At 53.1% G+C, this 27,906-nt stretch overlaps 2 protein-coding genes across 10 annotated transcripts in view; one reads left to right on the top strand and one right to left on the bottom strand.

Annotated features, from left to right (window-relative positions):
• Positions 1 to 14,016, top strand: part of ARSG (arylsulfatase G) — a 72,283-nt gene extending 58,267 nt beyond the window's left edge. For 3 of the 6 annotated variants that reach the window (XM_060133852.1, XM_060133854.1, XM_060133849.1), the window contains 2 exons: positions 3,798 to 3,888; positions 11,370 to 14,016. In XM_060133852.1, coding sequence (XP_059989835.1) covers positions 3,798 to 3,888; positions 11,370 to 11,644 — 366 coding nt within the window. In that variant the 3' untranslated portion in view covers positions 11,645 to 14,016. The remainder of the gene's footprint in view (positions 1 to 3,797; positions 3,889 to 11,369) is intronic. The other 3 variants (XM_060133850.1, XM_060133848.1, XM_060133851.1) reach the window with 3 other exon arrangements.
• WIPI1 (WD repeat domain, phosphoinositide interacting 1) overlaps positions 12,344 to 27,906 on the bottom strand; it is a 29,837-nt gene continuing 14,274 nt past the window's right edge. Inside the window, exons 5-14 of one of the 4 annotated variants that reach the window (XM_060133857.1) lie at positions 26,149 to 26,246; positions 25,408 to 25,500; positions 24,657 to 24,727; positions 23,424 to 23,531; positions 17,676 to 17,840; positions 16,774 to 16,881; positions 16,068 to 16,186; positions 15,544 to 15,644; positions 13,728 to 13,903; positions 12,711 to 12,849 (exon numbers count right to left, since the gene is read on the bottom strand). In XM_060133857.1, the coding sequence (XP_059989840.1) occupies positions 12,846 to 12,849; positions 13,728 to 13,903; positions 15,544 to 15,644; positions 16,068 to 16,186; positions 16,774 to 16,881; positions 17,676 to 17,840; positions 23,424 to 23,531; positions 24,657 to 24,727; positions 25,408 to 25,500; positions 26,149 to 26,246 (1,043 nt within the window). In that variant the 3' untranslated portion in view covers positions 12,711 to 12,845. The other 3 variants (XM_060133858.1, XM_060133855.1, XM_060133856.1) reach the window with 3 other exon arrangements.

Raw genomic sequence — 27,906 nt, 5'->3', positions numbered from 1 at the left:
GTGAAAAATATATGAGTGACTGTAGAAATATACATACCTATGCACACATATACACGTGGGTACACACGCACGTGCACGTATCCGCGTGCTTTTTGCTTTGGGGTTTTGGTTTTTGGTGCAGCGTACAGGACCTTAGTCCCCGACCAGGGATCAAACCTGGCGCCCCCAGAGTTGAAGCGTGGAGTCTTAACCACTGGACCGCCAGGGAAGTCCCTTGTTTTGGTTTTGGTCTTCAGTAATCATTTATTGAGTAACTATCACGTGCAAGGCACCGTATCATTCTGGGGCATCCAACTGTGTATAACAGCCTTAAAGGTTAGATCTAAACATTGCCACCTGTTTGGAACATTCCTTAATACTCCAATTAGAATATATTGATTAGTTCCCACAGCATACACATATATATGTTAATAAACACAGCTGTGTTCACCCTTAGGTATATGCTGGGCTTACAAGATTCGAGTATGGGTTGGTTTAGAAAACCATTCCAGTTTCAAGAGGCTCAAAGTAACTCCTAGACCGTCATCTCAAAACAATATGCAAAAAGTCTCAGCGGTTGGGTTCTTCCCTATTTTGCAAACGAGTAACGGAAAGTCGAAGAGCTGAAGCAACCTAGGGCCACGTAAGCCCTGGCACCCTCCCCAGGTCCTGCGTTGAGAGGTTTACAGGCAAATGCTGCGCTATAGGTCTTCCTGCTGTGAGCGGTCTCACCACCCACTTCATGGACAGCTAGGGTCGCTGATGCCATGTCGTGTATTCCTGCACCTGCAGACCCTTCTGCTTCTGATCTAGAGGGGTCTGTGTCCAGGCAACGAGGGCAACCACAAAGGGGGAGAGGGGAGCGGGCAGGAGAGGGTGCACAGCCTGGGGGCAGGCATCCCACTCTAGGCTCGCCTGCTTCCTGGATGGAATTTGGAGGTTGCAGCATCACTGCTGGTCAAGTCCTACCTCAGCCCCAGGTTGCCATGACCAAGTCCAGAAGTTGTCAGCCGAGGGAAGGCTTCTTAATGGCTCTGCATCTGTCCTGTCACGACCAGTCTGGGGCTGTGTAGTCATACAATGCTTGGTCCATCCCTGGAGACCATACATTGTAGAAACGGAAGTCGGGTCGTGGTCTCTGCACCGCTGATCACTTCTCTTAGGGATAAGGGAGGCCCCCTAGTGGCAAAAGATGCTGTCTGGAGCGGCTGGCGCGAGGCTGACGGCTTTTGGAGACCTGGGTCTGTGCACCCAGACCTGAAGGGGTGGGAGACCCCTCCTTCTGGGGAGGCTACCCAGGCACCAGCCTCCAGAGAGGTAAGGAGCCGCTCCCTGGTTGAAAAAGCAAAACAAAAGAAAACAAAGCAAACAGGTAAGAAAGGCAACCAAGAAGATGCAACGTGTTTGCAGAAGATAAAGTTATCTTTGCAATTCGGGACCGGGTGTCCTCTGGAGAGGAAATGTCTTCAGCTGTGATTCATGTGTAAATTTGCCAACCTCCTTCCTATGTTGATATAAACAAGAACGCCACCATCAGTCTGCTCAGAGGGGAAAAGCGGGGCACATACGAGTTCTCCAAGATCCATCCGCCCTCCCGAGAGCAAGCCATTTTGCTTGCTCTTGGATTCTGGAAGTGGCGGCTGGTGACACCAAATGAATGTCCTGCACACGGCAGCCGCCGCCGCTTACGGAATTTCTGTTTCTGTTACTGAGCCATAATGTCAGTGGCTCGAACCCGCGGGCCTGGGCTCCCATCTCCTGGATGTCTGAGTACATCCTAGATCTGTTGACAATAGATTTCCCAAGTCCCCCACTTCCTGCCCTCTCCAGAAGGAAACAAAACAGCCTCCTGTGGTGAGAGGCTTGGCTTCCTTCAGGGTTGGAAGAAGTGAGGGTTTTGAGTTACGACTTCTCTTCCTGTTTGGAAGGAGCCTGCTGTCATCACGCCGGCTGGGGACCTGGCAGGCCCTGTCACGAGAGCACGGAAGCAGCAGGTGTGGGAGGAGCCCCACCCTCGCTGGCATCCTTTCAGAGCCGGGAAACTTGGGGGGACAGCTGTTTACCGCTCCAACAGATGTTTCTCATTTTTTTTTTTTTTTAGCTCCATGGAAACTTTGAATCACGTAAGCGCCTTTCCAGTGATACATATCGGTCATGATTCACACCAAGGCGGTCTCACGTTTCCAGCCCAAAGCCACCAATTGCCAAGGATGCTGGTCTTTTATTTTCTATCAAACCTTGTCCTTGGGAACCCTGAACTAGGTGTTTCCATTCTGAAGGGTGATTCTTTTTATTTTTGGGGGGGGGGGGGCACGCCACTTGGCTTGCAGGACCTTAGTTCCCCGACCAGGGATCGAACCCGTGCCCCCTGCAGTGGAAGCGCGGAGTTGGAGGGTGATTCTGTCATTGATGCCTTGCTCGGTCTGAGTGTGGTAGGACGGAGTCAAAGGTGATCTGTGTTTGGAGGGAAGGCCGTGCACGGTTCTGGAGAAGTCACACGGAGACGCCCTCACGTGAGAGTTGGAGTCGACTGGATGCTGAAGAAGCTGTTTTCCAAAGAGATCCAAGGCTCACCTCCGATCTGTGTCAGGCTCCCTGGGAATATTTCTAAAACATGCAGATCCCAGGCCCCGTCTTGACCCTGAGGGGTGGGGCTCAGGCAGGGGCCAGCCTCCTGGGTGGGTGACCCCTGCTGTCACAGAGGGGCCCGCACTTAGAAGGACCCTGTGCTTGCTTTAAAGCACACGTGCTGTGGCCACCTTGAAATTCTTAATTTTGTGTGTGTGTGTGGGGTGGGTAGTAATTAAAAGAAAACAGCTTTTTAAGAAATTTATTTTGGGACTTCCCTGGTGGCACAGTGGTTAAGAATCCTCCTGCCAGTGCAGGGGACGTGGGTTCGAGCCCTGGTCCGGGAAGATGTCACATGCCGCGGAGTAACCAAGCCCGTGCGCTGCAACTATTGAGCCTGCGCTCTAGAGCCTGCGAGCCGTAACTACTGAGCCCGCGAGCTATAACTACTGAGCCCATGTGCCACAACTACTGAAACCCATGCACCTAGAGCCTGTGCTCCACAACAAGAGAAGCCACCGCAATGAGAAGCCCGCACACCGCAATGATGAGTAGCCCCCGCTCACCGCAACTAGAGAAAGCCTGCGTGCAGCAACGAAGACCCAACGCAGCCAAAAATAAATGAAGAAATGAAGAAAATTTTTTTTAAAAAAGGAAATTTATTTTGCTGAAGTATAGTTGATGTACAATGTTGGGTTAATTTCTGCTGCACAGCAAAGTGATTCGGCTATACACATATATACATTCTTTTTCATATTCTTTTCCATTATGGTTTGTTACAGGATATTTATTATAATTCCTTGTGCTATACAGTTGAAATTCTTAATTTTTGGACAAGGTTTCTCTCATTCTCGTCTTGCACTGGACTCTGCAGATGACATGGCTAGTACTGGGCCTAGGAATCCAAGCAGAGCTGTAACCCACTCCGATTAATTGACTAGCAAAAGAGCTCTTTCACACAGGCTCCCGGGAGTTGGATGGTGTGGACCACAGGCCTGTGTCTGTGTTTGGGGCTGGGCTGGGTGTCAGAGGGTGGGTTTGGCGGGTGATGGGGAACAGGGACCACGACAAAGAAAGTAATGCTGAGACTTCCCTGGCGGTCCAGTGGTTAAGACTCTGCGCTTCCAATGGAACTAAGATCCCGCATGCCGCGCACAGCACAGCCAAAAGAAAAGCAAAAAGAAAGTAATGCTTTCCAGGGAGCCTCTAGCATGGTTTTCTTGTCTGTAAGCCCTGCCCCCCTTTCCCAGGTGCTGTTTCACCCCAACAGTGGGGCGGCCGGAGAGGATGGAGCCCTTCAGACTGTCCGCGTGGAGCGGTACAAGGCCTTCTTCGTCACTGGTGAGTTACTGAGGGGCCCTGTCCCACCCGGACTCTCGCTCAAGCCTCCAGGATGATGTGGGCTGCCCCCTTTCAGGGTGCTCTCAGCATCTCCGATGGTGCCGCCCCAAACCCGGGCCCAGGAGGAGGGCTCAACACGCAAGGGCCCTGCCCAGGCCCTCTGCACCTACAGGTACACTAAGAAGGCCTTTCTGCCGTTCGCCTAGATCTCCAGCGGCTCAGAGCTGGTCCAGCACATCCACACTGTCCACTTTTTCACGTGAAAAACATTTCATCCCACGGTTATGCTTTCAATGCCAGTCTGGCTGAACATTCAGTGGGAGCTTAGAGATGTTTTGAAGCAAGAGACTGTTTCAGAAAATAGATGTTAGAGGTCTATTTAGCAAAGCCAAGCCTCTCTCCTACTTGGCTCACCCTGTGACCATCTTAAACGTATATTTTAGAAGGGTGATAGCATGGTTCTCAAAGTCTTGCCGTGGCTTTTTGCTTCCAAGTGAATTCGGACTCCCTCCACCCTGGGTCCCTGTACTTTCCTAGTCTTAGTTCTCCAAGAGCGACGGTCCTTCTCCTTGGCCTCCAGGTTAAACTCCCTCTCGGCTTTTAAGGCCACCTGGATTGAGAACTGCTTCTCGTCCTCCCAGCTGGGTAGGACATGGAGAACTCCGGTACTTACCACATTCTGCCGTATACGCCAGTTATTTAAGTGCATCTTTTCTTTCTTCTAGTAGCTTTAAGCTCTCTAAACTCAGCCTCTGTAAGCTCTTTAATCGTTGTTGTCTTGACATGCTCGGCACAGAATCTTGCATCTGGTAGGAACCCTAACACTTTTTTTTAATGAATGAAAAACAAGCTCCCCCCCCCCACGCACCCCCCCCCCCAAAAAAAAAAAACCCTAACCCAAATCTGGGATCTGGTGTGGGTTCCAATTTGATTCGCTTATTTTTTTTTTAACTCAATTTCTTTTTTAAAAAATGAGTTTATTTATTTATTTTATTTATTTATTTTTGGCTGCGTTGGGTCTTCATTGCTACGCGCGGGCTTTCTCTAGTTGCAGCAAGCAGGCGTTACTCTTCGTTGCGGTGCGCGGGCTTCTCAAAGGGGTGGCTTCTCTTGTTGCGGAGCACGGGCTCTAAGCGCATGGGCTTCAGTAGTTGTGGCTCTCGGTCTCTAGAGCTCAGGCTCAGTAGTTGCGGCACCCGGGCTTGGTTGCTCCGCAGCATGTGGGATCTTCCCGGACCAGGGCTCGAACCTGTGTCCCCTGCGTTGGCAGGCGGATTCTTAACCACTGCACCACCAGGGAAGTCCTGATTCAGTTATTTAAAGTTAGAGCTTTCCAAAGAATTATATAATAAAGAACAAAAATTTATTTGCCCGGAGGGTGAATAAGTGACCCCAAAGAAAATGTGGCGTAAAAACAAAACAAGTTCTTTGAGTTCATCACTTGAAAGATATTAAAAACGCCACAAGAATCTTCGACTTTCCAAGACCTAAAATGCAAACCAGTGAGATGTTTGTTATTCTTTCAGATGGAAAGTGTCCAGATGCCAGCCCTTACATTACCCTATCTCAGAGGTATGGTTTCTCCAGGCTGAGTTAATTTCAGAAGTCATAACCCAGCCAGAAAGCCCTTGTCATCGTGACGCTGGGATCATAAAAGCTACTATGAAGTGATAGGACTGTTTGAAGGGATCACAGCCAGACAGGAATTATGATACCCAGGGGAGGTCTGTTCTTCTGAGGCATCACCAAACTCCCAGGAAAGTTAGCAAGGGAAGAATGGACATCTCAACAGATGGGATGAAATAGGATGAAACATGATGAAGCCCGGATGTGCTCTGATTCCTCCTTTTCCCCACCCCCGTCGCTGAAGATCTGCGTGCTAATTACATAAAACTGCTTTGGGATAAGTGAGGTGAACTGACATCTACTGCATTAGATTAGAGAACGAGGTGTGTGTCCCTCTATGATGAGGCTGTGATTTCTGAGGTCGTGTCCTAGGAGGAGCTTTAAGGGGCAGCGAGTCTGCTTCGCTGTGTGGCCTAGAATGAAGCGATCTTATTGCTTTTTCCTTTTTCAAAAGAGTAATTGAGGGAAACTTTACACACAGTGAAAGCCACAGACCTAAACGGCACGATTTGATGAGTTCCTATAAATGTATATACTTGCATAAGGACCCTCTTAATGCTGTGAATTACATCGATTGGTTTTCAAATGTTAGGTCAACTTTACATTCCTGGATAAACTCGGTTGTGATGTATTCTTCTTTTTATATATTGATGGATTTGATCTGCCAAGATTTTGTCTATAATTTTCCTTTCCTGCAATGTCTGTGTCGGGGTTGGGTATCAGGGTTTTGCTAACCTTGGGAAATGAGTTGGGAAGTGTTCCTTTCTCTGTTTTCTGGAAGGGGCTATGGGAGATTGGTATTATTTCTTTCGCGTCTGATTGAATTCATCTGTGAAACTCTTTGGACCTGGAGGTTTCTTGAAGGAAAAGTTCTTGGTTATCAATTTAGTTTCTTTAACAGGTACAGGGCTATTCAGATTTTTAATTTCTTCTTGTATCAGCGTTGGTAAGTTGTTAAAATAATTTGTCCGTTTCATCTGAGTTGTCAAATTTACTGGCCTAAATTTGTTCATAATATTTCCTCATTATCCTTTTAATTAATCTTTAATGAAGCAACTTTTAGCTCTGTTAATTTCCTTTAGCGTTTTCTATGTCATGATTCCTGCTTTTATTTCCATCCCTTCTTTACTTACTTTACTCTCCTTATTCTAGTTTACTAAAGAGGACATTTATATAATTAATTTTAAACCTTTCTCATGTCCAAATATAAGCGTTTATAGCTACAGTTTTCCTTTAAGCATTGCTTTATCTGTATCTCCCAGATTCTATGTTTTACTTTCATTATCTAGTTGGAAATATTTTCTAGTACCTTGTATAGGTCACTTAGAAAGCTGTTGCTTAATTTCCAAATTTTGGGGCCTTTTTTAGCTCTTGTCTTGGTCATTTCTAATTTAATTTTATTGTGATCAGAAAACACACTCTGGAAGTTTTCAGTCTTTTGAAACTTATTGAGACTTATTTTATGGCCTTGCAGATGATCTGTCTTGGTGAACACACCATGTGGAAGTGAAGCAAATGTGTATTCTGCAGTTCTTGTGTATAATGTTCCATAAATCTCAATCAGGTAGAGGTGTTGATAGTTGTCTAGATCACCTGTATCCCTCCGGCTTTTTGTCTAGTTGTTCTATCAATTGTTGAGAGAAGCGTTTTAAAAATCTCCGTTTAGGATGTAGATTGCCTGTATTTCCCTTTAGTTTTGTCTTCCTTAAAAACGGACTCTCGATCCTTGTGAAATATCCCTCGTCATCTTGGTACTCCACGGCGTGAAGTATGTTTTGTCTAATGTAACGTAGCCACTCGTTTCCTGTGCTTACTGTTTCTGTGATATATCTATTTTGTTCCTTTCAACTCAACTGCTTTTATATTTAAAATGCGTCTCTGTAGGCAGGAAAGAAAGGAATCTTGCTTTTTCATCCAGTTTGATAAGGCTCTGCTTTTTAACTGGCGAGTTTTGACTATTTGCTTTTCTCTACATAAGATCATTTCATCAACAAATAGAGGTGGTTTAACTTTTTCCTCCCCAGTCTGGATGCCTCCTGTTTCTGGTTCTTGCCTAATTTCTGTGGCTGGAACCTCCAGTACAATGTTGAATAGAAGTGGTGACAGTGGACATTCATGTCTTGTTCTTAATCTTAGGGGGAAAGCTTTCAGTCTTTCCTCACTAAGTGTGATGTTAGCTCTGGGTTTCTCACAGATAATTTTTATCAGGCTGAGGAAGTTCCTTTTTATTCCTAGTTTCCTGAGTGTTTATATCATGACAGAGTGTGGGATTTTGTCAAATGCTTTTTCTGCATCTACTGAGATGATCATTTTTTTGTTTTTTGTTCTGTGAATATACATTGCTTTACACTGACTGATTTTCATATGTTGAACCAACCTTGCGTCCATGGGATAAATTCCACTTGGACATGGGGTATAATCCTTTTTATAGGCTGCTGAAATCAGTTTGCTAGTATGTATCGAGGGTTTTTTGTATCTCTATTGTCTGCAAGCCAAGGAAGAGAACCCTCGCCAGAAACCACATTTTCAAGAACCTTGATCTTGGACTTCCAGCCTCCAGAGCTGTGAGCAGATAAATTTCTATGATTTAAGCCACCTGGTCTATGGTACTTTGCCATGGCAGCCTAGGCTGTGACTAAAATACCACTTTAAGGCTCTTCGCCATGTCTTTTCATGGCTTGAGCTTATTTGTTTTCAAAGCTGAATAATATTCTATTGCCTGGACGTACCACAGTTAATTTATCCATTCACCCACTGAAGAAAATCTTGCTTGCTTCCAAGTCTTCACAATTAGGAGTAAACGTTCTGATGATTATGCTATAAACATCCACATGGAGGTCTTTTTGTGGACATACACTCATTTGAATAAATAACAAGCAGTGTGACTGCTAGATCGTACGGTTAGAGTGTATTTAATTTTGTAAGAAAACACCAAGGTGTCTTCCAGAGTAGCTGCACTGCTTAGCGTCCCCGCCGGCAGTGATGACAGTCCCTGCTGCACACCCTCACCGGCATTCAGTGTCGCCACTGTTTTTCATTTTGGCCACTCTACTAGGTGTGTCGTGGGGTCTTGTTATTTAATTTGCAACTACTGATGACGTACAGCATTGAGCACCCTTTCGTATGCTTGTCTGCTAACTGTGTATCTTCTTTGCTGAGGTGTCTGTTCAGGTTCTCATTCTCATCATCCTGATTGTTGAGATTTAAGAGTTCTTTGTGCATTTCGGATAACAGCCCTTTATCAGATGTGCCTTGTGAGAATATTTTCTTCGAGTCGTGGCTTGACTTCTTGTTCTCTCGACAGGGACTTTCTCGGGGTCTCTGAGCTTCCTTGATCTGCGGTTTGGTGTCTGACATGAATTTGGAGGAAATCTCAGTCATTATAGTTGCATAGATTTCTTCTATTCCTTTCACGCATTCTTCTCTTTCTAGTGTTCCCGTTACACTTTTTGTAGTTTCCTCACAGTTCTTGGATATTCTGCTCTGCGTTTTGCAGATTTTTTTCCCTCTTTGCTTTTCAACTTTGGAAGCTTCTTTTGAGATATCCTCAAGCTCAGAGATTCTGTCCTCAGCCGTGGAATCTGCGAACGAGCCCATCAAAGGCATTCTTATTCTTATTTCTGTCACGGTGCTTTTGATCACTGGCGTTTATTTTTTTCTTTTTTCTTAGGATTTTCATCTAAAAGAGGACTCCCACCCCCATGGGGTTTTTAACTCTTAAGCTCATCTACACTGAGCCTCCCGCCATTTGTTCATCACAGTTCGGGATTTCCTACCAGGGCACTGGTTCCCAGAGGTGTCCGCTTGTGGGCTTCTGCTCTGGTATGTTGTGCTTCTCTGTATTCTCACCTGTCTGTCTCCAGTTCGGGGGGCAGAGGTTTGCCCTGTGACCTCACTTCTCTGATGGATCTCAGAAGTCATTGACTTTGTAGTTTGTTCAGCTTTTTACTTGTTAGGATGGAGGGCTGACTTCCAGAGCTCCAAATGCTGGGCCAGAGACTAGAAGTTTCCTATTGAGTAGTTTTTAAGAACTGGACGTTGTGTGTGATGCACTGTAGAGATTCTGACTTTCAGTCTGAGGAGTGTTGACTCTGGTGCTCACGGGCAGTTAATTGCTGCCTAATCCCCTCAGACTTGAGGAGGCTTGATTTTATGCTTTCTCAGAACTGGGCTCTGTTGGATTTTATCCTTAATCTTAGGTAAACGCCTTCATTCCGGGATACAGCCTTTACTCCTAGCATGAACCTTTTGGGACTTCAGTGGAAAATATGAAGTGTTGATCAAGCCTTTCTAACGTAACAGAATTCACACTCTAAATTCTGCCTTCCCTGCACTGGGTAGCACGGAAATGCGTGCTGAGCTCTTCAGACTTGTAGCTGTTGCTAGAATCTGTGCATGCCCAGTTCAGGGGTCAGCCAAGGCTCTGAAGGGAGTTTATTTGCGGATTTGAAGCCTTCCCCTCTCCAGCTCTCTCCTTCCCAGGACTTTGCCCACCAATCTGCATCTGTGGTGGCAGCTCTGAACTCTGTTCCCTGACACCTCAAGCCAAAGAGACCACAGCCCCCTCCTGGGGCTTTAGCTCCTCCACGCTGCTCTGACTGGGTGGGTAGGGGGGTGTCCCCAGGGGAAAACACTTAAACACAGACCCCACCCCATGCGGCCTCCTGCTTTCAAAAATCAAGTTCCTTTCTGCCTGTGTGGACGATTTTCTGGTGCCTTCAACTGGTTGTTTTTTTTCTGTATGTTGCCTAGAACTTAAAATTGTCATCTATGGGAGGATGAGTTTTATGTGAGCTACTCCATTATTCCCTTAAGCGGAAGCCTTTAATTTTTATAAGAGGAGTCAGTCCCCACCTTCGCCTGACTGATTGCCAAAGCTCGCGTCACCTCTGTTTATTGGCAAAGAAGAGCCAACTTCAACTCCAAACACTAGGCAACGGCCCTTCCTCTTCGTTGGACAAACTGAAATCCATCCCAGGAGGAGCAGCATCAATGGGGGCTTCCTGAAGGCTGCGCGATCTACCCGTCCTTCCCTCTCAGTGGTTCACACTTTACGTTTCTGTTGGGATCAGCCCAGGGTGAAAGCTGCGTCCTCCCGTGGTGTGACTGTGGCTCCTTCGTGGAGATTTGCTTTTACTGAGTTGCACTTGGGGTTCAGGCTCTCAGCTTGTAGCGGAGGGTGGGATAGAAAGTTGTCAGCTGGACCGGCCTCATCACACAGCTGTGCTTTTCATAAGGATGCTGTCGAGTGTTCCATCCTGTAGGAGGAGCCGGTGGAAAAAATTCTCTCACACCTCAGGGCTCTGCTTCCCCGAGTGGCTGGTAAATGTCTACCTTGTTCATGTTTCCCCGCTAAGGACACCAGAGGCAAAGGAAGTGTTCAGGATTGCCTGTGTGTCCCAGGGCTGTCCTCTGCCTGAATTCCTTTTGTTGGTATGATTATATTGTGTTCATTCCTGTCAGAAGCCCTAACTACTTTTTGTACGGAAAAGGGGGCAAAAAGAAAAAGTCATCTGAATCATTAACGCCAAGGAGGCTGCCATCGCTCCAAACGTTTCCGTCACCCGTCCTCGGGCAGATTCTGACTCAGACCAGAAACTGAACTGCAGCCCGAAGTGAAACGACTTCCCTGGCCTCCCTGCCTGATTTGCCAAACTGAGTGTCCTGTGGACTCAAGACATCAATTTTCAAAAGACACATCACATGTACTCCCAGAGGGTAGAGGGGAAAGATACTTGAGTCAGTGTCCTAGTGGCAGGGAGAGCGGTCACTGGAGCATTGGAGTCCTGGTATGTTTGCACTCCCTTGTAATCCGGTGCTGGGCTTGACGGGGTCTCTGTTGTCACCCGCTCCAGGTGGGGCCAGAGCCTGCGACGGCAGCGTCGGCCCCGAGCGGCACCACGAGCCTCCCCTCATCTTTAACCTGGATGACGATGTCGCAGAAGCCGCGCCTCTGGACCGGGGCAGTGCCGAGTACCAGCGGGTGCTGCCCGAGGTCAGAGCGGCTCTCTCGGAGGTCCTTGAAGACATTGCCGGCGACACCACCTCCCGAGCCGATTACAGTCAGGACCCTTCCGTGACCCCCTGCTGTAATCCCCACCAGACCGCCTGCCGCTGCCAGGCCGCGTGACGGAAACACGGGCAGCGAGACGGGCGGGTTCACATCCCGACTGCGGTTTTGCCCACTTCGCAGTGGCGCGCGCTTTAAAACTAAGGCTCAGAAGTCGGTTCTGAAGCCACCACTCCGCGTCCCCCGCTGTCCCTTCCGCGTGCCGGCTTGAGGGCATGCCGGGCCCGAGCTGTAAGAAAAGGCACCTGGGCTGTGGAGTCAGGAGTCAGGCCAGGTCCCAGCCCCAGCTCTGAACCTGGGCAGTTGTTTAACCTGACTCGCAAGCTGATCTTGAGGAGGAGACAGGTGGTGCGTGCGGGTGCCTGCCTGGCGCGCGGCGTGACGCCTGCTCGCTCGATATGTTCTAGCTGCCTTTTCTTATGCACCCGGTTTTGCCGGTCATTTGAACAGAGGCTCCTCCCGGCCGGCATCTAGAGCAGCACCTCCATCTTTCACAGGCGCACAAATCACCTGGGAGCCTGTGACCTTGCGGACTCTGACCAGGTGGGCTGGGGGGCCCGAGGCGCTCCGTGTCCGGGAAGCTCCCCAGGGGGCTGCAGACCTGACAAGGTGAGAGCTGCTTCCGGGCGGCGGAAGCCCGCAGCCCTGCCCACCGACCACCACCCCGTGCGGCAGGTCAAGCGGCTGTATTGTAAAGATTTTAGGGGTGCTTCCTGCTTTCAGAAACCACAAAGAAGTAAAGTTTTAAAGCCTCAAAAGTGCATTGCCATGGTTTTATTATCAGTGTCCTAAATGGGACTGAAAGGTCATAAATGATTTATTCCAATCACCGCACAAACCTCTTGCCTGGCTAAAACAGCCCCTCTCTCTATGTCGCATATACAAGAAACACAGTTCAGAGAGATTCTCCGGTAAGTACATTTTTACGCAGCATACGCTCTCGAAAGGATGCTCTCTGTAATATCAAATTAGAGTTATAGACCAAGATGGTTCGTCCACGTGGACGCTCTGGCTGGGACGCACTTTCAACAACGGCAGGATGTGGGTTCGCAGCAGCTCCCGCACCCACCGGCCACCGGGGCTGAGACGAGCCTGCTGGGCAGCAAACCGCGTCCCGGGTTCCTGACCCCCCATTCTGCTCACACAACCGCATGCCTTGCATCCACCTTCCTGGTCGTCTCCAAAACCGCCTGACAGAGGGGCGGTCCTGCCGTTCACCGTGACTGCTTCGTTTTGCCCTTCTGATCGCCGCGGCACAAGATTATCTACCGAAATCAAAACAGAACGGCCTTACTCTTTCCGGGAAGGGGCTGACGGGCCGGCTGCACGGTCAGCAGACCTGTGCCCACGCGGGGTCGGCGGGGGCAGGCTGGGCCCGGCAGAGCTTTGCCGCCTGTCTGTCCACAGGCCGACCCTCACGTGTGGTCACGGAAGAGTCACCCGTCTTCTTTAGGTGTAGACGAGGTGGCAGTTTCAGAAAATACTTTTCGTAAAAATGTATGCGTGTATTGATGTGTATATGGGTAGCTTTTTTTTTTTTTTTTTTTTTTTAAGGCTCATCTTACTTGTAAACACAGACTGCTAAATCACCATGAAAAGGTCAGTAAACACCCTTGGTCCCAAGAGCAAGACGAATGTCAGAATATATGCAAACCTGTCAAGCTGGCTTGTTACCGAAACCAAAGCTACTCTCTTCCTGAATACAGCATCTTTCTAAGGGACCAGAAAGGATCAATCCTCTTTTCCCTCATTGTGCTTGGAGCAAAGTCAATCATAAGGAGATGAGAGGGCTCATACCCAGGTTACTGTCAGTATATTTAAAAAAGAAGACCAGCAGTGATGACCCAGCGAGCCCCTCAGGAGATTATCTGAGCAAACCTAGGCTCGTGTCCGGGAGAAGCTGAGACCCCAAGATCCGTCAGGATCCCGGAAGGTGTTAAGGCATGTGGGTAGAGAGGAGGATTCTGGACAGATGTTTGCAACAGGCATGACCGTTCAGAACAGAGACAGAGAGAGGAAGCTGTTTAGCATCTCCGGTGGACTATCACTGCCAATGAGGACATGACTAATATGGTCCCTCTTGCAAGAACATCCCAGGGGCACTCAGGCCCCGATCCTTGTGCACTGAGATGCAGAAGCCCACCTGCTACCCCATCGCTCTGCCTGCAGGCATGAGGGCAGGGCTGGGGTCTGATGGTCTCCGAGACCCCTACCACCGGCTCCGCACACGGGGGCTGCTCCGAAATTGCTAGGGCCTAGCGACCGTTCTGGGGAAGCTCGTTCAGTGATCGGCACTCTCACTGGCAGGAAGCCTTCCTTCTACATAAATAAAAATCGACGCAGTTTAAACCAACTTCCACTCGTTTGGTCCTTACGAGGGAGACGGGACGAATGGCTTGTACCAGGCTTCCTGGCACCGAATAAGCAAACAGGCCTTTCATTTTAGTGCTGTAGTTCTTAAGCGTCTCCAATTTTTTTTTTTTAACTCCAAATGATCTGCATGGTGTACGTATTATTTGATACAGGTTTTCTTTAGCAAGGGATCACCTTCTGAATGCCGATATCCAAATTCTGTAAATGTAAGAGGTTTCGAGGTCTACTCTGATTACAGTTAAGTATCTAACAATCTAATCTTTTATAGCAGTCACAGACTTTTACCAAAATTGCTGATTCCATTAGATTCCACATGTATACCCACTGCATCTGACCTGCTCTGGTTCCCGGAAGATACAGCTTCAGATAAATGACCACCAACTTTTGTGGGGGACAGAAAAGCTCCCGCTATAGCGAGTAGGGGCAGGAGAACCCAAGAGCAAAACAACTGGTCCCTTGGGAGGGGTCTACTGGGAGACGTTTTTAAACGTGTAATTAGTATTTTGAAGAATGACTGCTTTCCACCCCTAAGATGTAAACTTGACTGGTTGGCACTGTATTTGACAATCTGTCTATTAAAAGCCAGAAAGGCCGATCTCAAGCTGCAACCCACAGAGCCTTCTGGGAAGTCAGGAACACGGCCCTGCAGTCCTGCACGAAGGGCCCTACGGCAGCTCTTGTTTTTGTTTCACTGGACTTACTAGATTGTCCTATGGACCTCTGCAAGAGAGACGCCAGACCCGCACTCCACCCTTTGGCAAATGGAATCCAACTGACCCAAAATCATGACCAAGAGAAAACAATGCAGCCCAAGATCTATGCCCAATGGCTACTTCTCTCTGCTTCCAGGAGGGACAGTCAGCTGACTCTCCAAGCCTTGGCCTAAACACTGCTTCCATCTTGAAACGACTTCAGGTGGACCGTCTGGGCGGTTTTCTGACTGAAGCTCATAAGAGGGGGTCTCTATGTTGCTCTGAACGGAAGCTCGAAGAACCAGAACCAGGGGGACAAGCTTCTCTTCACCCCAGGATGCTGAGAGGAGCCATGCCCAGCGCCCAGCTAAGCCTGGGCCCTCGCTGCCGGGACGGCTGAAGCAGGATGCTGGGGAGGTGCCCGGCTAGAGGTGCCCGGGGGGCTTCCCACCGCCGCTCCGCTCTCCGAGGGGCTGTTAACGCACAGGGGTCAGTCCTGTCAGAGCCGGAGGAGGGCGAGGGCCCAGCCCTGTCAGAGCACCACCTTCAGCATCACAAGGGCGGCAACATTCTGCTCAGAGCGTGTCGGGAGCCTCAGGAAAAGAAGAGCTTAGACGGACCGGTTTCTCCCTGTGAGCAGCAGAGGGTGCTAAGGAAGCAGTCAAGGCGCCCGGGCCTCCGAACGCGGGGAGGCCGCCACGGCTCCCTGGGCAAGCGCGCGGTTATCCTGACACTGTCAGGTGGGCTAGTCTGTGGGGTCTGAGGCTTCCCGGGTGTTAGGGGAGGATTAGTTGTGACAGACGAGACAACAGGGAAAGGACTCCGCCCCGTGCACAGGTGAGGGTTCTGTCTAAGCACACGGATTGGATGCTCTTAAGGGTGCCCAATGCTCACAGGGGGGAACTCATTCTCATCATCAAGACACACTGGTCCCGTCGCAAACTCGTGTTCGGGGATGACCTCTCCTCGGAGCGCCCCGCCATCCTCAGAATAACCTGGAAACCAACAGTGAGACGTGAGAGAAGCCATGGGGTCTGTTCCTAGGCCGCGACCCCTGGGCCGGGCCTCAGCACAGCGAGCGTCCGGGGACCCACGGGACGGACTGTGCTCCCCACGAGTGCAAACCCTCAGCGTTTACGGCCCAAAGCCCCTGGGCGGCTGGTCTCCTCCACCCGCCCGCCCCCAGCTCCTCCAGCTTTCCACCTGATTACAAGCCGTCCAGGAGGCAAAGCGCTCCCACTACTCGTTAGGGAGGCGGCCGCCGGGGGCTCTGCCGGCCCTGCTCCGGGACCCGCGTTTAAGGCTACGCCCAGGGCCGCGTCCGGCGGAGACGCGTGGTTCGGGGGAGTGCGCTGTCCACAGGCAGCGGTGACGGGAGGAGAGGGCCGCTGTCACACGGGTCCCCCGTGCCCGCCCACCTGGCGCCGTGGAGGCTGCAGAAGGGCTTGGTCTGGCCACAGTTGCTGCGTAAGACTGAGGTAAGGAAGCTCTGAGGTCGTTTTCTTTATTCTCATCGGCAGTTCCTGAGCCAAGCAAGCTGACGTGGGGGGAAGGAAGAGACAAGAAGGTCACCTCCCGCCCAGGGCCCTTGCAAAAGGCAAAGCACCGGAAGCCCGTGCTGGGCCCCTGGGGTTCAAGGCCTGCCAGGTCAGCGTGGGCCAGCGTGACCTTCACCTGCCGATCACGGGAGTTCTCATCTCTGGCGTTCAGTAAACCGAGATCGGTCCTGCGCTCCTCCTGGCACGCGCAGGCAAGGGCACCGGGAGCCCCAGGTGACGGGGCAGTGGCAGCTCGGGGCATCCTGTCCGCAGCAGGAGGTTGCCCTGCCCTTGGCCGCAGAGGTCAGGAGAACGTCTCAATTCAGTTCGGTACACGGCTCGGAGCGCCTGTTATGTCTGAGGGACCCCGGGAAGAGGAGGGCCCAGCAGGGAGACCCCATTTTGCATGTCATTGAGCCCTACGTGAGCCCAGCGCCAAGCAGGGCCCCCTCTGGCTCTGCCCCTGGGCCCTCCCCTGAAGGAGGAAGGGAAGCAAGAGCGCTGAGGCTGGGCGCCGTCGGGGCCGAGGGGCACACGACACAGGCGGCCCTTGAAAGGCCGGCTTTCTGAACACCGGTCTCCTCACCTGTGGGTCTTGATTAGGACGCAGTCTCCTCCGTCCTGAGGGTCCAAGCTGTAGATGTAAAGGTGTCCACTGGACGATGCCACCAGGAGCCTGGGCAGCTTCTGGATCCTAAGGGCCAAGAAGACATGTGCTGGGATGGCAACGTACGTGGGCGGCAGATCCGCTTCCAGGGACAAAACGCCCCCCCCCCACCCCCGGGGACATCACGAGCGTCTTGTCCCGACATCCATGAACCCGCAGCCCACTGACCCCAGAGTCTGGGTTTCTGGTGATTTCCTTGCTTGTGTCCTAGTGATCTACCTTGAGGATGACTTCTTGTCTTTGACCATAATTGTGTGGTGAGACAAAAGGATATGCATACACCCTGCTGCTCTGTGAGGTTCCCCTGCCAACAAAAGCGTCCGCCTACCTGCCTTATGTGTGTCTCTGCCTTTAACAGCGGAAGGAAGGAGGCAGGTGCAAAACTGGCCCCCATCTTTGCTGGCTAGTTTTACAAAATTTTTCAAATGTTCGGCTTTAATAAACACTTTTTAATGTCTTAGATAAAACACCTGTCGACCCCATAGGTATCTGGACCGAGACTTTGGAACTGGAGCCTTTTTACATAATTCCGTAAAAATGGGAACTGTCTTCAAGACAGTGTCACTGGAATGAGAAGGTTAAAATTCCCATGCCAGCTTCCAGCTCAGCTTCTCAGCCCCCGGAGAAAGGGTCCCGCCGGACGGGAAAGCGGCTGGCCGGCCACGGGGTGCCGAGGGTCCTGACCCTACGTGCCCTTCTTGGCTCCCTTCTCTTGCCTTTCTTTTAAACCTGTGCGTGTGTGTCTGGGGCAAGTAAACCTGTGCTTTGGGGAAGCAAATCTGTAATGGTTTGTGCCTGGTGAGGGGGGGCGCTGCACGTACGTAGAGAGGGTGCAGATGTTCCTGTGCCCAGAGAAGCCCAGGCGCCCGGTGGCAAAGGCCCTGTCCTGGTTCATCATGTCGGACACCTGGGTGGGGAGGTAGTTGGTCGCAGCCATGAGCATCTTTCCCATGTAGCCGGTCCAGGTCGAGGGCTCCTCTGGCTGGCTGGGGAGCAAAAGGCACAGGCGAGGGTGAGGCCAAGCCCTTCTGCAGCCTCCACGGTGCCAGGTGAGGGTGAGGATGTTGGAGGCCTGGCAGCCGTCCAACATCCCCGGCCGACGCTGGGAGCCGTGCTCACCGCAGCGGGAAGGGACTGTGCCCGGGCATGACGTTCCACCCACCCGAACGCTCGGGACGTGCCATTCTGGCCGTACCCAGAGGGCGTCAAGGGCTTGTGTGTCCTTCGGAAGAGCCATTGCACGGCCGTTAAGAGGTTCCCAGTGTGACGGCCCTCCTGCATTAAGCAAGCTGAATCTATCAGCCTGATTTCTAGGTTCCTGGAAGGGGGCTGGGCAGAGAGTGAGTTGGAATCAGTCCCTGGGCTCTGTAACCTAAGCCCAGGCCTGTTCTGGGCTCACTGAAGAAAAGAACAGGCCGATCTCAGCGTCAAGGCCTCCCAGCCAGACTGCGTGGGAAGCAAACCTCCGGGCAAGATGCTTGGACAGGTGTTTGGTTACAGCCCTCGAGCCACCCGGGTGGGTGCTGGCAATGCACAAAGGTCGGGGGAATTCAAAAGGACCTGGTGTGCCCCCTGCAGTCCCCACGCCGCATCCTGGGGTCTCTGGCAGACAAGGGGGGACGGCTGTGTGGTGAGACGCGGGTGGGCAGGGTGGACACTCGCCTCTGCGCCGAGCAGCCCGGCGAGGACCAGGGTGGCCGCATGCGCCCCAGGCACCCCGGCCGAGAGGCCGCTTGTCCGGGGGGATGCATCCTGGTGAGGGACACGGCCCGCGGCTCCGAAGCCCTGGGGTTTATTCCCCCCTGTCACCGCCTGGACAAACCTCCCTGGGTCTCGAGGTTCTCGTCTGGAGGCGACGGGCGCTTCCAGGCTCCCGCCGTCCCCCTAACATCCTGAGCATCGTGGGACACACCTGCGCGGCTCGCCCTGGCGCGCTGCACTAAGGGTGGGGCGTCACCGAGGGGTACCAGCCACACCCAGGTCCTGCATCCGAGGCGGGGCGCAGCACAGATGTAAAAGGGAGGACGCGTGGGCACTCCAGACAGGGTGCCCGGGACAGGGCCCAGGTCGGGGCGACTCCAAGACCACAGAGGAGGGAGGGGCGGAGGGCGTTCCTCCACCCCTCATATCCCATTGTCCTCACCGGGGACCACGGGGACAATCACGGTCCCCTGCCCGTGAGAACTAAAGCGGCGGCACAGCGTAGGGGCTGGCGCCTGGCGAGTGCTGTCTCATAAGAGGGCGTCTCCGGGGCTGGCGGGACTGAAGAGGCTTGGTCGCCGGGCTAGGCCCCGAGGCAGGTCTGTCTCCGAGCGGGGCGAGGGGGCAGGAGGGGGGCCCATCAGATGCTCTGGACAAGCATCTGAGAGTCAGGGCCACGCTGGGCCGGCCCAGGGGGCAGAGGCAGGGAGGCCTCATCTCAGGCAAGGTGCGGCGAGAAAAGCCTCGACATCGTACGGCACTTGTTCTCTTTCTGACTTATTTCGCTTAGTCTGACAACCTGTAGGAATCGAAACAGCGACACAGATGAACTCATCTACAACACAGAAACAGACTCACAGACACAGAGAAGAGACTGGAGGTTGCCAAGGGCGGGGGAGGGCGAGGGATGGAGTGGGAGTGGGGGTCAGCAGATGCAAACTCTGTATACGGGATGGAGAAACAGTAAGGCCGACTGTAGAGCACAGGGAACTGCATTCCACATCCTGGGATAAACCAGAAGGGAAAAGAATATGAGAAAGGTGTGTGTGTGTGTGTGTGTGTGTGTGTGTGTGTGTGTGTGTGTGTGTGTGTGTGTGTGTGTGTGTGTGTGTGTGTGTGTGTGTGTGTGTGTGTGTGTGTGTGTGTGTGTGTGTGTTTAACTGAATCACTGTGCTGTACAGCAGACATTAACACAGCATGGTAAATCAACTCTACTTCGGGACTTCCCCGGTAGTCCAGTGGTAAAGAATCTGCCTTCCAGTGCAGCGGACGCGGGTTCGATCCCTGGTCGGGGAACTAAGATCCCACATGTCGCGGGGCAACGAAGCCCACGTGCCACAAATTACAGAGCCCCTGTGTTCTGGAGCCTGCGCACCGCAACGAAAGATCCTGCGTGCCGCAACTAAGACCCGATGCAGCCAAAAATCAAAAAAACAAACAAAAAAACACTATACTTCAACACGTATTTGATATCTCTATAGTGACTGAGAAAACAATAATGCAGATTAAATCTTTAAGTGTGTTGTATCCGTATCCATTACGTTGTGAATGCCAAAGACAAAGGAATATTCCTCTAGTTGTTTGGGAAAAGGGAGGGAGGGAAGGAAGGAAGGAAGGAAGGCCTCGAACGCCAGGCTGGAGGACCTGGGACCTTACTCCTGAGGGCAAAGGGGAATAAAGGTGTCTGAGGACGGAGGGGCATGTTCCAACGATTAGTCCAGCAAGAAGATGTGTGATGGTCAGAAGAGGCTACAAGGAGGGAGACCAAGGAAGGGAGGCCCGGTTCAGGGCGGTGGCCAGAGAGGTGGGACGGAGGCAGAGGCAGAGTCATCTCGTGCTGTACGAGTTACCGCTTCACGGACGGGGTGGGCTGGGGGGACGTGGAGAGTGACGGGAAGGTGTGTTCCTGGTGACCTGAGACGGACAGAAGCAGGTGAGCCTGGAGGCGGAACTGAGCCCAAGTGGCCACTTCCCACCTTAAGCACCAATAAGAGACTCGGATGGAGATGCGACCAAGGCAGCGGCGTGGGGTCCCCGGATCCCGGGACCTGGGGGTGGCAGGGCGCCCGGATGGTTCTGCTGCCCACGGGGGCCCGAACCCAGCGCGACTGACGACGGATTAAAGCTCCGGCAGAGAGCGGGTCCTACGGTGTAGAGGCTGTCCGAGAAGGGATAGAAACGTCCAGAAGACAGATGACATCTATTTAAAAGCTTAGAGGGCAAGCAGCATGCTTTGGGGCACGCACACACGGGGGCGGGTGCTGGAAGGGTTCCAGGCACGTGAGCAGCGCGGAGGGGCAGCATCTAGTGTTTCACAGCCCTGCGGGGCCAAGGTTCAGAGGGCGTGAGAGCAGCCCCTGGCCGGCGGCCGGAGCCAGGGCCCCACAGTCACTGGGTGCCCCGGGAGGGAGGGAGCTCCAGACGGTGTGGGACAGAGGCCGGCACCGTGTCACACACACACAGACACACACACACAGAGACACACACACACAGGCACACACACACACACAGACACACACACACACACACAAGCACACACAGACACACAGACACACACACTGACACACACAACGGAGGCTGGGTTCTGTATCTCCCTGAGCGGGTAGAAGGGGTGGAAGTCCCACTCTAGGGGAGGAGCCTGTCTCTCCTGGTACCAGGCGAGGCCCAGCAGAGGACACCACGCTTGGGACACGGATTTGAGCTGTCGCTGGCGGTGCCGCCTGGCGGGTGTGAGACGCGGCGCTTTCACGTGGACCCTGGCTTTGGAGACGGAGGCCGGCTCCAGGCGAGACGCTGAACTCCTCTGAACCCGTTCCCTTCCTTCTGGAAGCGCGTGGGCAACCAGGGGCCGGAGAGTGTCGGGAGGCTCCACGGACCGAGAAGCACGGGACCCGGACAAGCGGCCGTGCTGCCGAGGCCACCGCCGCTTTCTGGGTGTCCCTGAGCTAATCGCTAACACTTCATGTTTCCATTTCCTATAGCGATCCTAGGGGGAGGTGTCAGGAGACACGCGGTGTCTGAAGGCCCCCTAGGAAGGTGTGAGCCGTGTCCTGGGCTGTGCAGGGCAGGGCCTGGGCCCCAGGGGCAGGCTGGGTGACATGACACTGCCACGGCCGAGGCCTGCGTGGAGGAGACCCTTCACTGCTTTCCCGGGAGAAACAGGGGCTGCACACCTGTGCACCTGCACTGGTGCCCACACGACAGTGGGCGGAGTCCCTAGGAGGGGCCCCAGGGTGCCACGGCCTGGTCCCCGGAGCCTGTGCCAGGGAGGAGACCGCAGCCCCGTGACTGTGTCATGTCGTACGGCCCAGGTGGCTGTCGAGGGGGTATGATCCAGACGGCTTTAGCCAATCGCATGGGCCTTAAGAGCAGGGGGCTTTGCCCAGCCAGAGGCAGGAGGGAGATTCAGAGAAATCAGGAGCTTGAGAAGGAATCGGCGCGACCTTGCTGGTTTGAAGGCCGCGTGAGGAGGGAGGGGGATCTGGGGGCCATCGCGGGGGCAGGGGCTTCGCTGCTGCAGCACGAGGGCCTGCATTCCTGCCAGCGACCAGGACGGGGACGGCTCTGAGCTCAGGCAGACAGCGGGCAACGCCTGCACTGCAGCCTCGCGACCCTGAGTGCAGACCGAGCCCTGCCACCCCCGGGCCGCCCACCCTGACTGGCAGTGCCATGGGGCCGTGAACGTGTGCTGCTTTACGCCATGAAGTTTGTGATGATCTATTGCAGCAGCAACAGGAAACATGCGCACACCCCTGGCTGCAGTCCAGCACACGCTGTCGACCCTGCTCCGCTCCTCTCACGGGCACAGCAGCGGCCCTGGAAGGATCTGCCAGGCCCTCAGTGCTGGGGGTGACGAATACACGCAGACCCCGGAGACGCTGCGGGGTCAGCTCCAGACCACAGCGATGAAGCATGTCGCACACGTGCGTATAAAAGTGATGTCTACACTACCCTGCAGTCTAGTAAGCACGCAGGGGCGTGATGTCTAAAAAACAACATGCGGGACTTCCCTGGTGGGCCGGTGGTTAGGACTCCGTGCTTCCATCGCAGGGGGCATGGGCTCCTGCATGCCTCAGAGCACGGCCAGAAAACAAAGTACAGTACTTGCAGCCAGGTTACGGAGATTCATATCTGAGCCCCGTCTCAAATAAACTCCATTTGATTTTAAAAAAATGTGCATACCGTAATTCTGAACATCACGTGAGCCTTCAGTGAGTCGTAATCTTTTTGCAATGGTAACATCAAAGGTCACTGGTCACAGGTCACCACGACAAATAGAATCATCATGAAAAAGCTTGAAAAATGTTGAGGATGATCAAAACGTGACCCGGGGCGCGAAGCGAGCAAAGGCTCTGGGGAAAACGGCACCCACGGACTTGCTCGAGGCAGGGCTGCCACAAACCTTCAGTTTGTGAAAAACGCAGAATCCGCGAAGCACAACCAAGCTCGAAGCAACAGCACGAGGTCGGCCTGTGCGTCACGGCACTTGTAGCGAGCGAGCAAACGCGCTCGAGGGTTTACTCCGTGCCCGGCACTACGCTGCGTGCTTTCAGTCCGGGCACTCACCACAGGCCGAAGATGCATATACGACCATTAATATTTTAGGTTTGGCGGACGAGGAAACAGAAGTTCAGACAGATTAGATCACCTGCCCGAGGTCTCGCCGCTCACACGGGTCAGAGCCGGGCTGCAAACTCAGGAGGGCGACCCCAGCTCACATCACCTAGTCTTTGCTGACACTCGCTCCCCGCTTGGTGGGGACAGAACAAGTAAAGCCAAGTCCGTGGCGTTGACAGAGAGAAGTCATGTGCGCCGGCCGGACAACCAGGATCTGACTCTTTTAGTGTAACGAGCATTTCGTGTCCTACCTGTTGGCGAGGTGCTCCAGCTTGAAGATGTGCACGGTCTCCGTGTTGCTCGAAGCACAGAGGAGTTGCGAGTCCATACTGAAAGCCAGAGAGCTGATCGTCACGTACCTGCAAACACAGCCACACAGGGACGGGTGAGCCCGGGGAATGAGGGTAACAGCCTGAGAGTACAAAAATCAGCTTCACATATATATGTAAGAAAACCTAAATGTATCGCGAAGAGTTTGAGCACAGGCAGACCTCGTTTTATTGGGCTTCGCTTTATGATGCTTCGCAGATACTGCGATTTTTTTTATAAGCTGAAGGTTTGTGGCAGCCCTGCCTCGAGCAAGTCCGTCGGTGCCGTTTTCCCCAAAGCCTTTGCTCGCTTCGCGCCCCCGGTCACGTTTTGATCATCCTCAACATTTTTCAAGCTTTTTCATGATGATTCTATTTGTCGTGGTGACCTGTGACCAGTGACCTTTGGTGTGATGACTGCAAACAGTTACGACTCGCTGAAGGATTGGGTGATGGCCAGCACTGTTTAGCAATGAAGCATTTTTAAATTAAGGCATAGGCACTTTTGTTTAGACTCATGCCATCATTGCACACTTAACAGCCTGCAGGACAGTGTAAACGTCACTTTCGTAGGTACGAGGAAACCAAGAAATGTGCGTGACGCGCTTTATTGCGATACTGGCTTTACTGCGGTGGTCTGGGATGGAACCCACACTCTCTCCAAGGTCTGCCTGTGTTTTCTAAAATCCCTTCAACACTGTATCATTCATACTTGGAAATTAACATCGGAAAGAGTCACACTGGGTCGCTTCTCAGGTGAGAAGAAACCAGGCATCGCCCCTTCCCGTCACGCTGGAAGTCTTCCGTCTGTGAGCCCTACAGCGGATAGGACCCAGACCATCACACTTTTCTATTCCGCGGGAGGAGGGTCAGCAGTTACTTTCGGGCCACGACTCCCTCGCCTGTCTCATTTCTCCGCGACGGGCCGCCCTTGGGCGCGTCGAGAAAGGGCTCCCCAGGCTGGAGGCCCAGGTCACAAAGCCCTCTCAGCTCTCAGGTGTTCTGAGTGCTCAGCGGGGCCTCTAGTCAGTCACCTGAGAAAGGACCATCATCCCTCCTCCCGGGCAGGGCGAGGGGCGCACACAGCCCCTCTGTCCTCTCCCCGGACGGCTGCCAGCCGTCCACTGCAGGACCCCTGTGTGTACTCTACAGTGTGTTTTTACGATGAGCACAGACCTTTTCATGCCTCTCCGAAACTCATAGAGCTTTTGCCCATCGGGAACCGAGAACACCCGGATGACAGTGCCCTGGAAGAGAAAGCGGGTAGGCGTTTCGTACCGTGCACAGCTTCACGCAGACACGTCCCTTTAGAGACGAGCTTGTTAGATTGGTTTTGAGCATCTGTCTCAGGAGAGGAAGCACGGAGGGCTGTGCACGGAGGCTTTTCTGTATGTGTGCTGTATAAACCATTCTTGGAAGGTGAGTTGAACAGCCTCCGTCTCCCGGCCCCTCCCCCCCCAGCCCAAGGCGCTGGCGCGCTCGTTCAGTCTGCTGTGGCCCCCTCAGATATTCAATCTCTGCCCGTCAAAAATACACCTGTTTCTCGTGGCATCTGAAATTCAACTCGGTCACCTTCCCTGGTTATTCCAGACAGAAGATGTTAGTCTCTCCTGCTGAACAGCCAAGCATTTTGTTTCTACTGTGTTTATGGAACGTGGCATCTCTCCGTATCTGTGATGATGGGCACGCACGTTTCTTAATCAGACCACAAGGTTCTGGGCAAAGCGGCTTGTGTCCTGCACAGCAGAGGCCCTTGGTCGGCCGAGTTAATAAATGCAGCGCCTCACGCAGGGGCCGGAAGGCCTCCCTCCGGAGTGAGGTCTGAGCGCTGGGGTCACCGGGCCCCTTCCGCCAGCTCTTTGGGGCCCAGGGCCCCCGGAACCCGCCACCACCACCCCGGCAGGAGGCGAGGCCCTGAGGAACTCACTTTCTCGGAGGCGCTGGCCAGTCTGGAGCCCGAGGCGTTGAAGGCAATGGCGGCCAGCGCCCCCTCGTGGGCAGCAATGGTGCAGACTGTCTTCTGTTGGCGAAAGGGAAAACGGAGGTTGATGCTGGGGCAGAGGGAGGACGCGTTTCGTCTCCTCTCCCTCCTCTTTCCTTCCGAGACACCCTCCCTCCTCTGCTGGGTTCCCTGTTTCCCTCTTTCCACCAGGCCGTATGCATAGAAGCTGCACGTCGCTTCCCGGTGTATCTAGACGCTGCTGCAAGGGCTGCTGTGTTTCTGTCCCTTTTCCTGCCCTCGGGGAGATGGGCGACCACCCGTGTGGCCCGTGCGGTGATGTGACTGTGTTCTCCGTGATGCGGCTCTAGGGCCCGGCTTCCTGCAGCAATCCTGCCCGCTCTGTGAAGCTCGGAGAGCAGAGGGCAGGACATGGGACATGGCTGCACGCTGTCGCAGGCTGCGCCACGGCCCGGCAGGACGCACTCAACCCCGCGATGGCCCCCAGCTGCCACGGCGTCTGTCCGGGCCCGGCAGGCTGCCTTGTGGCTACGTGGACAGATGGCGATGAGGGCCAAGGGCATGACCTTCCCGTCCACACCCCACAGCTGTGGCCGGGGCTGCTTGCGCCTCTGCACCTCGCCCCCCAGCCACCGAGCCCACCCCTCACCTGAAACTGACCACGCGGCCAGGCAGGGTGCTGGGCCAGGGGGGTCACCGCCAACTTACCAGGGCGTGTCCGTCGTAGAGCACGATCTCGCCTGTCGTCCGGCTCCCAGGATAGGCCACGTAGGAATTGGAATGGTTGATGGACAGGGCACACAGACCTAGGGGAGAGCAAACCGCACGTGAAAAGCCGGCGTCCACGCCCGGGAAGGGCATCTGGACACGGCACGACCACAGCGCCACCTTCTGGCGAGGGGAGGAGCGGCCCTGCAGACCTCGACTCTTGATTCTTCTAATCTAAGGACCCTGATCAAGTAAATTCCCGGGACGACCTCGTGATTGGACACTGACCGTGTCCACGCCACAGCTGAGAGGTCAGAGGTTAGACTATTTTAAACGTTCTTCTTCGCACTGTGCCCCAGGGCCCTGAAGTAACATCTACTTCTCTTCCAATTCCGTTACCCTCTGGGCTACAAGCTCCTAACTGAAATAAAGGGCAGCTTGTGGTGGCCTTTCTGCAGGTGATTAAATGTCATTCCAAATTGGAGGGTGGGGAGGCTGGGTGGCTTGAGGGGAGGACCTATTTAGAAATTGTTTCAGAGCCACATGTCCTGCCTCGATAAGGGAAATGGGCGCCTCCAGAGGGGAAATTCACTTGAGGGCAGTGAAGACGGTGTGTCTGCCGTCGGGACAAACTAAAGAAACAGGACATGTTGGATTTAAGAGGCTTCAACAATATTCTGGAAGAGTAAACACCAAGTCAAACCACTGAACCAAACCTAGAAGCCATTTTTATTTACACGGGGATTGGAGGGGCGGGGGAGGATCCTAATAGCATTTAAGAAAAGGATTTTCACAATGGCTTCCATTCATAGGGGTGTACGTGATAGAAGTGAATTCACAGAATTACCCGAACCAGAAGCATTACCAGAATAAGAACTTGGAGATCAGGCAAGAGAGGCCCTTTTTAAATAGAAAAGGTAGCTTTGTTACAAGTTAGTGTGTTAAATGGGTTTCTTGTAAAAGCATAAGAGAAACTTCAGATCAGGCTAAAATGGACCTGACCCTCATCTGCTGGGGGCAGAGCAGAGGTTAAAACAAAAGCAAACGTCGAGGATGGGAACCAAGGTCCGACCTCCTGCTCGGGCTTTGCTGAGGACCCACCAGGCTGTGCCCTTATCACCTGCCAGGCAGCTGTGGGAGGAGGGTGACAGCCCAGCGCCCTGTCCTGCAGGCTCCCTGCAGCCCTCTCGCCTGTACGGGGTCACCCAGCCTCAGAAGAGACCACTCATGCCTTCTCAGTTTTGCTGAATGTTACACCCCCATGACTTTTTTTTTTTTTTTGCGGTACGCGGGCCTCTCACTGTCGTGGCCTCTCCCATTGCGGAGCACAGGCTCCGGACGCGCAGGCTCAGCGGCCACGGCTCACGGGCCCAGCCGCTCTGCAGCATGTGGGATCTTCCCAGACCGGGGCACGAACCCGCGTCCCCTGCATCTCAACCACTGCACCACCAGGGAAGCTCCCCCCATGACTTATTGTTTAACTGGAAGTTTGTACCTTTTGACCCCATTCAACCATTTCACACCTCTCTTCCCCCTGACCCCCAGCCTCTGGTAACCACCAGTCTATCCTCTGCATCTGTGAGCTTGTTTGTTTTGTTTGAAGATTCCACATATAGGTGAGATCATATGGTACTTGTCTTTCTCTGCCTGACTGAATTCACGTAGTGTGATGCCCTCAAGGTCCATCCACGTCATTACAGTGGCAAGATTTCATCCTTTTTTATGGCTGAGTAGTATTCCATTATATCTATATGCCAC

Source organism: Lagenorhynchus albirostris, chromosome 20 (genome assembly GCF_949774975.1).
Source record: "Lagenorhynchus albirostris chromosome 20, mLagAlb1.1, whole genome shotgun sequence".
NCBI lineage: Eukaryota > Metazoa > Chordata > Mammalia > Artiodactyla > Delphinidae > Lagenorhynchus > Lagenorhynchus albirostris.
The sequence above is the reverse complement of the archived record's forward strand: the minus strand, read 5'-3'. Positions and strand labels throughout refer to the sequence as shown.